The sequence below is a fragment of the Caretta caretta genome, chromosome 2 (assembly GCF_965140235.1).
Source record: "Caretta caretta isolate rCarCar2 chromosome 2, rCarCar1.hap1, whole genome shotgun sequence".
In the NCBI taxonomy this organism is placed as follows: domain Eukaryota; kingdom Metazoa; phylum Chordata; order Testudines; family Cheloniidae; genus Caretta; species Caretta caretta.
In genome coordinates, this window is record NC_134207.1 from 221894185 (window position 1) to 221908504 (window position 14320).

Genomic DNA, 14320 nt, shown 5'->3' on the forward strand with positions numbered 1-14320 from the left:
GTGTTTTTCTAAAACTACAGATTCCAACCGGTACTGATTAATAGCTGAATCAAAGGTCTTCTATGTTTGACCTGACTGTTCAGATTTTAATTGAGGTATTTATTTTTTAAAATATCTCAGTCTCTCCAGATCTTACTGGGTTAAATAGCAACAGCCCAAAGGTTAATTCAATATACTTGAATTTACCTTGTATCTCTGAGAACACCTCGAGAGCACTGATATTAAACTGTAACTTCATACCTTGGTGTACCCTAACGCTTAATGAAACTCAAAATGACAGAGTTCAAAGCTACACTTCGAAACTATGTTGCACTTGCTGAGCTGTAGTATATAGGATTTTTGTTTCAAATACCAGATTTGACACAGCTGTGCACACCCCTTTTGACATTTCCCACCCAGTAGCTTTATGTTGGGTTTTGGCCTTAGAAGGCTTGGCTCCACACTGTACCGAAGAGGACACAGGAAACCACATTTGCTCTCAGATACATGGATTCATTCAGGTAGCATGGAGGTAGCAAAAGCAGAATATTTATCTATGATTCTTATATAGCCCCTAGAACTTGAACACTTTGCAACCTTCACTGTGTTTATCGTCACAACACCGCTGTGAGATAAGGAAATACTATTATCCCCATTTTACAGATGTGGAACTGAAGCCCAGAGAGACATGACTTACCCAAAGTCTGTGGCAAAACAGGGAACTGAACCTGGATTTCTCAAGTTCCAGACTAGTGTCCTAACCACTGGACACCCTGCCTGTCTCTTACTAATATTTGTCCTTTATAAGTCTGTCCTCATCATCGTAATTTTTAAACTGCAGGGCCAGTTTAGATAGTGTGTCCAAATATGCAGCAAGTCATAGGGGTCCATCTTACCCCATAAAGGCTGAAATATTAGTGTGATGTTTACTGCTCATGATCCAGTGTCATATGACTTGGAGTATGAGCATTACTCTGAAAACGAGAGCTCTGAAATGACCTGGAAGAAGTCAGCGTAAGGAGAGGCACTGAATGTGATTCTGACCTTCCTTGATGGTATGAGAGAAGAAAGAATACCTGGGACCTGAGCCTTGCATGGGACTATTTTTTAATCCCACTCCTGTCCCATACTGTAATACCCACTCCCACCTGCTCCCGCATTGTTTCTTTCACTTTTATCCCACTTGCACCTGCAAAAACCTTAGATCCCGCAAAACCCACAAGAGACACAGATTCCCCTATGCTACCAAAAAAAAAAAAAAAAGATTGTGTGTATATATACACACACACACAGAATTTAGACACAATTTTTACCACTAAAGAATAAAACAAATATTGCTTTAACCATGTAAAAAAAATTAGGGCTGTCAAACAATTTTAAAAAATCACAAAAAAGATTAAAAGAGATAAAAAAGAGATTAAAAAAATAGTTGCGATTAATTGCAGCTTTAATCACACAGATGAACAATAACAGAATACCAAATTAAGTTATAAATATTTGTGGATGCTTTTCTACATTTTCAAATATATTGATTCAATTACAACACAGAATACAAAGTGTACAGTGCTCACTTTATATTATTATTTCTATTACAAGTATTTACACTGCAAAAATATTTTAAAAAATAGTGCAATCTACAAGTCAAATCATGAAGGGGCATATGAATATTTAGCATATCTGGCATTTGAATACCTTGCAATGCCAGCTATAACAGTGTCATGCGAATGCCTGTTCTCACTTTCAGGTTACATTTTAAATAAGAAGCGGGCAGCATTATTTCCCATAAATGTAAACAAAAACTTGTTTGTCTTAGTGATTGCCTGAACAAGAAGTAGGACTGAGTGGACTTGTAGGCTCTAAAGATTTATATTGTTTTGTTTTTGAGTGCAAAGACTGTAAAAAAAAATTCTACATTTGTTAGTTGCACTTTCACAATAAAGAGATTGCACTGCAGTACTTGTATGAGGTGAATTGAAAATCTTTCTTTCGTTTATCTTTTTTACAGTGCAAATATTTGTAATAAAAAATAATAATATTAAGTGAGCACTGTGCACTTTGTATTCTGTGTTGTAATTGAAATAAATATATTTGAAAATGTAGAAAAACATCCAAAGATATTTATAATAAATTTAAATTGGTATTCTATTATTGTTTAACAGTGAGATTAAAATTGTGATTAAATACAATTTTTTTTAATCTAGTTAACTTGTTTTGCATTAATCACTTGAGTTAACTGTGATTGACAGCCCTAAAAATATTTTAACTCCTGATATAATAGACATCAAACCTTTTTCTATCCCTTGCTTAAATTTAAATATTAAAACCTTTATATAAAAAAAAGAAAAACTTGCTTTACTTTGCTGAAATTCTATTTATGACAAACTGACGAGAGATTTAGTGTTTTCCCACAAATTACCGCAGTCTGGTTTATTTGCGCACCCAGTCCAGCCTGCCACAAAGTACATTTTACCTGTTCCCTCTATTTTGGCAGCAGGTCCTGTGAGACCCCGTGGGATCCCAGTCCTGTGGCAGGGCTCTACCTGGGACCCCTCCTAACAGAGACTGTTGACTTTCGCTTTCACAAGGGGAATCTACTGCCTACCCCAAAGAGGCAATAGTCTGCTCAGTAACAAAGCACTCATTATTCCACACCAAAGACCGCACCATCTACTGCCCAGGGTGTAATCTCCTTTCTCTAGGCCAGCTAATCCAAGCTAATTTGGGGGCCTATTAATTGGGTTGGGTTGCTAGGGTTGCTTGAACTGGTCTAAATTTTAACTTTGAAAGGCAAATTCTCTGCACAGTGTCTGGTCCATAGACAGACTGGGGATGAGGAAGATGCACGGGGTGCGGGAGAAATCCTACCCCCAGGAAACAGAGCAGCTGGGTAGTTCGTATCTGTAGCCTTTGTTGAAGCTCCATGATCCAATCCCTCTGTTTCCCCCAAGCCAGACACTCCCTCCACTATGCACTGTTATATTAGTGGTCCCTGTGGAGTTCCAAGCCAGGAAAGGGGTATAGACATCCCCTGCATGGCCTTCCTATCAGTGAAACAATTACCACCAGCAGGAGAACAGTATATCTGTAAGTGCATTAGATGGGGGCATTGCATGTAAGAAAGGAACAACGGGCAAAAAGTACATGTTGACCTACTGTAGCATCCACTACTGAATAGTAATTAGCACTAAATGAACTCATCTGGAGAGGAAGCCTGTAATGAGACAACATCCCAACCTCACCAAAGAACTGCTTTCCCAGCATCACAGACAACAAGCATGACAATACAGTGAAAAGGCATATAAGGAGAGAAAATGAATGTGAAGGCAAACGGCAAACTAATTTTACACTGCTCCAAATGGTTAAAACTATCAGGTAAACCTAATCTTCTCTGCAGCTTGGAAATATAAATTCTTTACTTGGGCATTTGCCAACTATATATGCCCCCTCCCCCTCCACAAAAAAATCAGCAGAAGGGAGAAAGGAAAAAAATAAACAGTTTGAAAACTCCAGGGTGTTCATGGGCAATGGAGACATGAATGGCTGCAGTTCTGCCTCAGCAAAATCTCCCTCCTAGCTCTCGATCATCTGTGTGAAGCCAACAGTCTCTTCAGTCTCTTCCCTCTTCAGTATCAGAAACACCTTGGCTAATGTTTGTACGACATAAACAAGCTTACCTCATTCTTCTTACTGACACACCAGATGCCCCAGGCAATATTAAGCTTCATATTTTAACCTTATTTTCTTGTTTCTTTCGGCTGCCTCTGAAGTTTTATTTGAGGCGAGCTCTGCTTACAAGAATGTTAATATCATTACTTTTTCTAATGCAAAACACTTCTGCAACTCGTGACAAATACAAGTATAAGCGGAAAACTGAAACACACATGGTTGCTCTTTTTAATATGAAGATTTTTCCACCCATTTATCTTTCAGAGCTATTTCCATTTTCCCCCCGTTCCTTCTCCCTGTGTATGACCATTACCTTGAATAAAATAAAAAGGTTCTATGCAATTTTTTCCCCTTCCGGCAGCTTCCAGGTACTTTGATCTCAGCTTTTAAGAGACACACAAATTTCTTCTGAGGAAACTAAGAGAAACCTAAGTGGCTGATCAAAGTATTTTTTTCCCCAGAGGCCTTGTTCACCTGGATGTGGCCATAGCATCTTCACAAATTATATTTGACAATGCAATATTGGGCTTCAAATGTATTTACTATAAAGAAGAAAACAAAAAAATATATAAAATTTTCATACCCCTTTGATGTTTAACACAGGTTAAACAATAGGATATTTAGTTACCAGCATCAAGTGAATCTATATGCTGATTGTTTACAACTATTTTTATTAAATTCCAGCCAATGTGGGCCAAATTCTGCTCTCCTTTAAGACGAGGCAACCCCATTCACTTTGTACTGATCTGGCTAATGTTTATGTGCACCACTATCTTCTACTGGATAGAACCAACATAGCTAAATAATGCATAGGGCCTATACTGCTGATTGCTAACAGATTCTTCTAGCATCTTATTAGATAGAAAGAGGGTCCAAGTTCTATCCCCACTTTGACCATGACGTTCTGATGGGCCATAGCATGATGCATAGTGACAACCATGAAATCCTTGGGGGCCATGAATTTATTATAACTTCAGTGGGGCTGTATCATGTAACCATAAGTAGCATTTTGGCCTGATGTCTCTGGAGCTGTGTGGGATCGCAACAAAAGTCAATAAACTCTCTGTATACATTTTAAAATATCATTTTTAAAAATGCAGACAGACTATTTCAGAGGAAAAAATATGATGTGTATCCAGAAACCACAATGAAATATATTCTACACTGAACCAAATGTCTTTTAAAAACCTAAAAAAATGGAAGAGACGTGAAGGCAACAGTTATTCAACATGTAGCTATGAAAACAAATGGCATTTTATCAATCTACACCTGAATTAAAATGATCCCTGAAGATTTCATTTTGCAGCATCTCAAGTCTTTTCTCCACAAATTTTAAACCTATGTGTTTGAACATAACAGAAAAAATGAACTTTGTCTACATAGGAACTCTCTTATAAATTTAGGAAAGGACCTAACAAAGGCTCCAGTCTTGTTCCCACCAGATGGGAGCAAAATTGGGTTAAATATAAACCAATAGTTTTGATGACAATATAAGTGAGAGGCTAATCCTGCAAACTCTTAATCAGTCAGGGCCTGATTCTTTTCCCACTGGAGTCAAAGGGAGTATGTAAAGAAGAAAATCTACATTTAACTAAGTGCAAAGGAATATGAAATAGTTTCCTGCAGCCTAGCCCATTATAAAAGTCTGACTAAGTTACTAGCATCTATTAAAAAAAAAACCTGTTTAAAAAAAAAAAGAAAGAAATTGTGAGAGCATAGCTACAACCAGAGACAGCACAGCTCTTCTTAGTTCTGTACTTCTTTTGGGGGTGGGGGTGAGGAGCATGGTGTAAATCCATTCAACCTTTAGATTTGTTAGCTAACAAGAGCTGTGAAAATCTTTGACATAATCTTGTAAGGTGCTGAGCAAACCCTGGTAGAACATGCCCTCATATCCCATTGATTTTTCCTGTGTTTCTAGCTACAGTTCTGTTGTTTGTCTTGATAGGGGCCATCCGGCTGCATTTCCAGTAACATTTATTTTCAGGTATTCTGAATATCCCTTACAAGCTTCTTATTTAATTTCTCTATTTCTGGTTAAGATTATTTTTTTGCAGTTATCTAACAAATTAGTTAAAGTCAATGAACTTTTCCTCTAAGGGTCTGTGTGATCAACTGTCAAAAGCCAGGGCATTTTAAAGTTAAGGGCTCGCTGCCAACAGCAGGGTGTCTCAGACTCTTTTTGAACTTGTCTTCTGTTGCTTCTAGACACAGCATGGGGCCTGATTCTGAAAACTTAAAGTTTGACTTTGATGCATTGCCTGAGTAAGGAAAGCAAGATTAGGTCCACCGATATTTAAATACAGTACAGAGGTACTATATAATGTGATTTTTTTATTTCATTCTATTGAAGTTCCTTTCAAAACATTCCATTGAAGATGACAAAACGTGGATTATTTACCTATAATTACTTCTGACCCTCTTCCACAGAAAATAAATGGATAAATAAATAAATGTTCCAGTCCTTAGGTAAATGAACACTTAAGCACATCAGTGACTCAGTTAGATAGACCTTCAAAACTATTATTGGGCCTGATGAATTAGAGCTTGTCTTTAGTAAAAATCTCTGGTTAAATTTTCTTTTTTTAAAAAAAAAGGTTCATGGAAGGCAGAATATATGGTGAATAATACTTTGGCCATTTTGATTTTAGCAACAAAGGGATTCTTTCATCACAAAGATAATTAAATATTCAAATAGGACATCATCCAGAAGTTATAAGAACATAAGAATGGCCATAGTGGATCAGACCAATGGTCTAGCTAGCCCCTATCCTGTCTTGTGACAGTGGCCAATGCCGGATGTGTCAGAGGAAATGAACAGAACAGTGCAATTTTTGAGTACTCCATCCCCTGTCATTCTGTCAGAGGTTTAGGGACATCCAGAACATGGGGTTTCATCCCTGGTTTCATCCCTGACTATCTTGGCTAATAGGCATTGATGGACCTATCCTCCATGAACTTATCTAATTCTTTTTTGAACCCAGTTATAGTTTTGGCTTCCACAGCGTCCCCTGGCAATGAGTTCCACAGGTTCACCATTTGTTGTGATTGATTTGATCTAATTATTTACAGCATGCACTGGACCGGGATTCAGGAGATCTGGGTTTATTTCCCAGCCCAGACACCAACTTCCTGTGTGACCTTGGGCAACTCAGTCTCTATGTGCCTCAGTTCCCAATCTGTAAAATGAGGATAATAGTACTTTCTTTTCCTGTCTTGTCGCCTTTATCTGTCTTGCCTATTTAGGCCCTGATCCTGAAATTTACAATGCACAATTTGACTGCGGCTCCCATGAGAAGCCTCACTGACTTCAAAACAGATAAAAGGTTAGAGGCCAAACACAATCCTTGCCCTGAACAGCTGACGGTCAGTCCAAAGCCGTGATTTTGCCATTTAAATGCTCGGTGGACTGCTGCACCTATGCAGAGGCCCGTTGATGTTGGTGGAGCTCCACACAGATGCAGCATTCCTCCTACACATTGTAAATTGCAGGACTGGGGTCTTATATTAGAAGCTCTGTAGGGCAAGGACTGTCTCTTATGATGTGAATGGCAGGCAGGATGATGGGACCTGGGAATAGCAGCCACAGTCTCTGTGTGCCAGTTGTGTGTTGTGAGAAGCATTGGGGCCAATGGATCCTCACAGAGGTAGATCCCTGCCTGCCCCCAATGTGATCTTCTGTGGACGCTTGTATGGAGCCAGTGAAGTAGCCCTCTCCACGATGCATAGAAATGGATAGACACCTCTGTGCTGCTACTCTTGGTGCCTCAGTGCAGTCCTTAAGGGAGGTGTAAGTGGTGCATACAGCACTGAGCTGGCCCGCTATACTGTGGATGAATTGTAGCCTTTGTTGTCACTATGAAACAGATCCAATAACAGATACTGATCCTGCACACACTTATGTGTGTGATTAGTCCCATTGAAGCCAATGGCACTACTCCTGTGGGTAAAATTAAGCACACTCACATACTCGGTCACCTATAATCCATGAAGAAGAACTCTGATTTCCTTTGGAAAATACCTGAAACTCTGAGAAAGTATGTAACTATTGCTTGCGGGCTTAGAGGAAAAACGAAACATAACAGGGTCAATCTATTTTTTTTTTAATACTGAACCCATTTTTGAGTTATACACATGAAAAAATTGTCTTTCTCCCTTTCTCTCCCTCATGATTCTTACACTTTACACTCCTATAACTCACACAAGCCCAAGCTGATTTTGTTTTAAATCTGTTAAAAAAAAAAAAAAGTGTTCCCCGAGCTGAAACCAAATTTCAGCCCAGAGCAAATTTTTACGGCTGGGTTATAAATCCCTGAAAAACAGGATTCATAATGGAAGTGCTGACACAGCCTTAACTACTATATAGCAGTGTGAATGGCGCCACTATAATATCTATTAGAGATTCTTTAAAAAGTTTGCAAAATATTGTCTTGCCTTGCAGAAAAAAAGAAGCCAGAGTACTTAATGCCAACATAAACATGCTTTTAACCCATTACGTGCTAATTTGCAGAAAAGCCATTAATTCTGAATAAGGCTCACAGAGTGCAGCAGTGGCAGGAAATGTTCTTCTAAACTCCTGTTTGACTTGTAACATGGTTTTAATCACTTCCATGAAACACAAAAGATGGCTTCAGACTCTGAGTTTTGCTCAGAGCACGAGAAGGGGGATTGCATTAGAGAGGCAAACGGGATTGTTAGGGGTGAAAAGATAGAGAAATAGATCAAACATCATTTGATTCACATTATTTAATGCTCATCATCGATGTGCTGCCATTTTACCTCTGCCACCACAAGTCAAGTTCATTTACTGTCCAGCAAGAGTGAATTTATTCATTGCGTTTTAGCACCCGCCTAAGACTATGTCATTTGCAGCCGCTACCATGCTCTATTTCGAATTCTGCAGTGTGAGTGTCACAAAGCCCATTGCCACCAAAACTTTACACATTGATCGTTCACATGAGAGTTGGCCTTTGCTAGTCAAGGAAGGAAGTCAGTGGCAATATGAAACACTTCCACTAGACTAAACTGTAACAAAGAACTAGATGATGTTAGTGATGGCACTCATTCAGATATAATAACATAGGTACAAAGAGGGCTCACTTGCAAGTATGTGGAAAACTAAAATAAATAGATATTTTTAGGACTCTATTTAGGGTTTTTTTCTTCTGTTCACATCCGTCCAATGTCTCTCTTCCTCCTAGGATTCCAAATATAAGCATTGGGATTCCCTTTATGTGGCAATGGAATGGAAAGTCCATGACTCAACATACACTGAACACTTTTCATGGTATTCAACAACTTGCAGAGAATTCCTGATATAATGCAGGAAAATTGTCTGAACAGCATCCTTCTGTACCATATTTCTTTTATGTCACTAATCTAGATCTGAGTAAATGGAACTATTTATTGTTTTTAAATTTCTTGGGCTGCTACTTGGGACTACTGCCAATAGTAAGCACTACACATGATGTTAACTATTTGCAGGATGGAGCACTTTAAAATGGTAACAAAATCCTTTTTTTAACACATACCTTCTTTCACCTCATGTTTCTGTTCTTGATTTTCCATCTCTGAGTCATTTCGTGCTTTGGGTTCCACAATCTCATCATCATCTTCATCCTCTAGAAAAAGAAATAAAGAATTGTAACATTCCGTTTCAGGGGGAGAGGTTCCTCTTGGACAACTTGTAGCCATTGAACCTGTTAGTAAGTAAATAAATTACCTACAAATGTCCTTCTCAGATAGTTCTCAAAAGTCAGAAAGACAATATTTTAGCATAAAACACCTGCTACTGTCACTCCCTGTGGGAACTTTCCATCTCAAATGTTTTAAGAATGGCTCTCTGACCTCAGAGACGATTTCTTGGATGGCATAGGAATAGATGCAAACACGTTTCAGCCTGGCAGCGATTCCACAAGTGGAACACCTGTTATCCAGACACCTCATTTCCAATTCAATTCTCACCAGATTAATTTGTCTTTTGACCTACCGGAAAGGGTTAAATAGAAGTCTGACCTCAGGTCAGATGCCAGTGGCAAGCAAACAAGCATAGTACAGTTCTGAAAAGTCATCACCATCAGATGGAAGAACACAGCAACCAAAAGTGGCATTTGGAGTTTAAGAACAGTTCTTGCATTAATATGAATTTAATGAATGCTTAAAATTGACACATGTCAGTTACTAATGCCAGATGTTTTATTGCCCTTTTCTAACCTATACAAATCTTTCTCTCTCTCTCTGTACCCCTCCCTCATTCATATATTCCCCTTTTTCCTGGAAGGGCAAAACTGTTAATTCTTTTCATTATGTCTGTCTGAAGTTACAAGGGATGTGATTGTTCAGACCAATGCTCAGTGCTCTGGAGATTACAAAAATGCAACTTGCACCCAAAAGCTCTGAAAGAAATTCAAACTTCACCAAAGCATGAGCTCTGTCCTGTTCCCAACAAAAGCAATGCGATGCACTCCCCAGTTCATAGGTGCTGCACAAAGCCAGGCACACACCTGGAAAAGTGATTGTGGTGTACAGAAAAAGAGGCATAATCAAGACAAAGTAGTCTGCACTACAGGACTTTGTTCCATACACACAAATTGGGGCCTAGATATTGTGGTGCTTTATAAATGCAATAAATTTGAAAGGCTAAGAACAGACAATGTGGAACAGGGATCTAAGGTAACCACGAAAAGTCATACATGAGCTACTGGGCTATAGTAAATATCATGTGGAAATGGTTTGGGGGAAGGGCATTGGTCTCCACAGCTGCACAAAGCAGGATAATTGAGCATCAACACAGTATTGGAGTCTTTCTTTACATGGGAGAATGCATAGTGTGTATTCTGATTTCCTGTACCTTTTGACCTGTGTCAAGTGTATCCACAGCATGGTAGTCCTCTGTGAAAGTGCTGTGGTTCCTTCGCGACTCTGCCATCAGTCTGCCTATTGCCATATGGCTCTCTGTTGTGTGGCACTTCTCCAGACATGATCATTGGCTACCTGACCTGATGATGTACCCGTAGATGCTGCAATTGTGGCGTCCGGCAATTCTAACACCAGCGTGTTCACATAGGGCCTGGAAGCAGGATTGTGGTGTGTCATGCTTATCAAACTGCTTAATTACTGGGACCTTCTACTAATGCAGCTGGCTACAGTCAGTCCTTGCTTCTGGGTAAGATGTCAGTGCTGACAGCCTGTGTTCAGCCAACAGTGATGCACAGTTGTACTGGGTTTCAACAGCATAATGGGCTGCAGACCATTTTGCCTGCCCAGGAACCTTTCCCTGATGCCTATGGAATATCTCATTACTTGAGCCCAGGCTCGTTACTAGCTGATGTCACAGGTACAGCATGTAGAGTAGCCAGGCACTGCAAAGAAACCCCACAGCTTTGCTGGGTCCATTGTTTACTCTTGTCTGGGCATGAGATCCATCAGTAACTCACACCCACTGCCATAGGTCACAGGAGGGGACAGGAGAGGACTTTCAGACAGGAGGAGACAACAGTGTATTGCCCCCCGCACAGGCTCTCAGCCTGTGGTGAAAGAGAAGCAAGGAGCTGGCACTGCAGCCAGCTGGGGAGCACACAAGAAGCTCCAACCCCCTCCAGATTTTCAGTCCTGACTTGGGGGGAAAGTCCCTCTGATTGGCTGCTTTCCCCGAATGCCCCTCCTCCTGAGGAAGAGCAGCCAATCAGAGCTGCTGAAAGACTCAGGCAAGATCTATCCTCCTCCCCACAGGAGCCATGCTCACAGGAGGGAGGACAAGGGATGAGGGAACAGATGGAGCTCAGCAGCTCAAATAAGTTCTGCTCCCTCCTCCACCTTGTAAGGAATGGAACAGGACGGCCCCTCCCCCCACACCTACAACACCCAGCCTGGAAGGGACAGAGGGGACCACACAGCAATCCCTCCAGACCCAGGAGGGGGTGACCACTGGCATGACAGGGGAGCAGAGGTGAGGGGTGTAGAATTGATGTGAGCTGGTCAGAGCAGAGCTGGTGGGGGGGCAGAATTAATTGCTGGGCAGGGGGGAGAGCTCCTGCACTGGCAGCCAAAATTGCCTTAATAAATTTGGCAACACTAATTGTCACATACACTGTGTGTTTAAAAAATCCTCATCATTTTTGGGGTTAACTCAGGATTTTTGAAACTTTGGGGTTGGCAATACTGATAGACACACACACGCACGCAGATACACGCATATATGTTTTAAATGCAATGTTGCCTCACGGTTTTACTGCAAGTCTTGCAATACTTGGTGTTTTTCTTTAAAGCCCCAGCTCCCATTGTCAAATGATTACACGAGAACCTCTGCTTTCATTGTTATAAATAAGGGAGTTTCTCTCCCTCACGTTTGCGGAGAAAAGCTTCAAACATTCACCCTAAAGGCTCAAATCCCAGAAAGCAAAAAAACCACCACCCCAACAATATTTATTATTTTGCAAAATCTCATGATTTTTAGACCCAGCTCATGATCTTTTGGGGCCTGACCCATGATGCTTTAACAGTTAGGGTCAGCAATGCAGTGAAAATAGGATATGATATTGTGGGCAACTTTCAGGATGAGAGGAGCCAAACTCATTTATGGAGCCAGCTCCTTGACCCTCCCATTGTGGGCTCAACATGACTTCTCTGCCCACCAGCCTCTCCCTGTGGGGAAATGCAGGCTTGACTATTGGATGCAGGAGTGGAATTCTACTTTGGCATTTTCTGAAGTAGATTTTTCCACTGCTTGTCCCCTCCCCCGCCCTTTGGGAATGATCTGTGAACCAAAGGAAAAAAATGTATAAATGAGCAGAAGATGACATGTATGCACTATTTCCTAAAGCATACGTATGCAAAATTAATACTGGGAGTTCTGTTTCTACATCTGCACACAAAAAGCTTTCTTTCTTAATGCAAGTCCTTTTATGTAATAAATACTGTTTCTTTAGATTCAGTTTCAGAAAGAAAAATAACCAAATATTTTTACAATATGTGAAATGCTTGTTCTAAGAAAAATTGAAAATTTCTGTATACTGACATACATGTCAGTATATTAATTTTGCTGGAGTGGGAGTCTTAAGGGTGTACAATAAATTACACATAGGGTATAAGGTGCATGCATGAGTCAGTATGTTTATATACACACACACTCAAACAAACCTACATTTAGGGCTTGTCTACACTATGCAGCTGTCGGCGTGTGTGAACGCTCTCTGTCAGTATTTTGTTGGCATTTTTTCTGACAAAATACTTCCAGCCCCACGAATGGGGTTAGCTTTGTCAGTAGGAGAGCACTCCTGCCAACAAAACCGCGTTCACACTGCCACTTTCGTCGGCAAAACATTTGTCTTTCGCGGGGCGGCTTTTTTAAGTACCAGAAAGACAAATGTTTTGTCGACAACGTCGCAGTGTAGACAAGCCCTAAGAGAATGTTAAGATTGCAAAGCTAAATACTAAAAAGATGTGAAATGCCACAATTAAGATTGTCTATGGAATATTAATACAACCCCCTTATGCATATGCATTATGGCCTAATTCTGGAATTTCTTAACTTTTGAGTGCTTGGCCTCATTTTTTGGGTGCCCAGCATGAGACTCCTGGGCTCAGAATTGCAGAAGCACTGAGTGCTCACAGCTGCAGCTGAGATCAATTGGAGCTGTGCTCTGAACTTTCAAAATACAATAAAAATGCTATGTACCCTGAAAACCGAAATTGTTCAAGTTGGGCACCCAAGATTAGTGGACTTTTCTAACAAATCTGACCTTACTGCTTTGTGTTTCCCATCCCCAGCTGTATAGTGGGGATAATACTAATAATACCCTCACCTCACAGGGGTGATGTAAAGATAAATTATTATTTAAAGTTTGTGAAGCACTCAGATACTATGGTGATGAGTGCCATAGAACCAAACACCCAGGAGAAGATAAAAGAATTCAGTGCAGGGTTTGGCTAATGTATTAAATAAGGCCTGACATCACACACTGAATTAAGAGGATAAAAACGCATTCACTGAATGATATAGGAGTTCTCTGGAAAAAAATAGTATGTGATTGTGTCATTATTAATTATTTATTTGTATTACTGTCTTGCCTAGCAGCCCATCATGGACTGGGACCCCATTGTGTTAGGTGCTGTACAAACACAGAAAAAAAGACAGTCCCTTCCCACAATGCATATTCAAAAGAGGGCTGAATTAAGAGTGCACAGGCAACCTTACTTCTGGCATTCCTACCTTTGCTTGGCTTTGCATCCTTAACATTCTCCTTAGATGGTTCTTTTGGATGTTCGGATATACACTCATTCATATAGTTTAGAATACTGGTTTGAAACTAAACTTGCATAAAAACATAGGAAAGTTCTGAGTCCATTTTCCTGTATTTTTCTAAGCAGTGACAAAGGTAATATTAATGTTACACTTTTCTTATTGGAAAGTTTGTGGCTGTCTATATTCTGACTAAATTTTAAAACCAAGAAAAAGCGCATGCAAATAGGAACCAGGTCATTTTGCAACCCACAAACCATCTCTCTTTTGTCAGGGCTATTCAATGGCCCTTTGCCATTCAAGCTGAGTCTTGATCAAGCGTATTGGTAATAGAGTTCTTTGTATGACTTGACTTTGAGTCATCACTGTGGCTCTCTAAAACTAAATAAACTACTGATCTAAAAATAGTATTTTTAAGTCATTCTCAACATGTTT

At 40.0% G+C, this 14320-nt stretch overlaps 1 protein-coding gene across 8 annotated transcripts in view; it reads right to left on the reverse strand.

Moving 5' to 3' along the window:
* The window catches only part of DYNC1I1 (dynein cytoplasmic 1 intermediate chain 1), a 262038-nt gene that overhangs the window by 115713 nt on the left and 132005 nt on the right, over positions 1-14320 (reverse strand). For all 8 annotated transcript variants that reach the window (XM_048838191.2, XM_048838190.2, XM_048838186.2 and 5 more), the window contains one exon: positions 9177-9266. In XM_048838191.2, coding sequence (XP_048694148.1) covers positions 9177-9266 — 90 coding nt within the window. The remainder of the gene's footprint in view (positions 1-9176; positions 9267-14320) is intronic.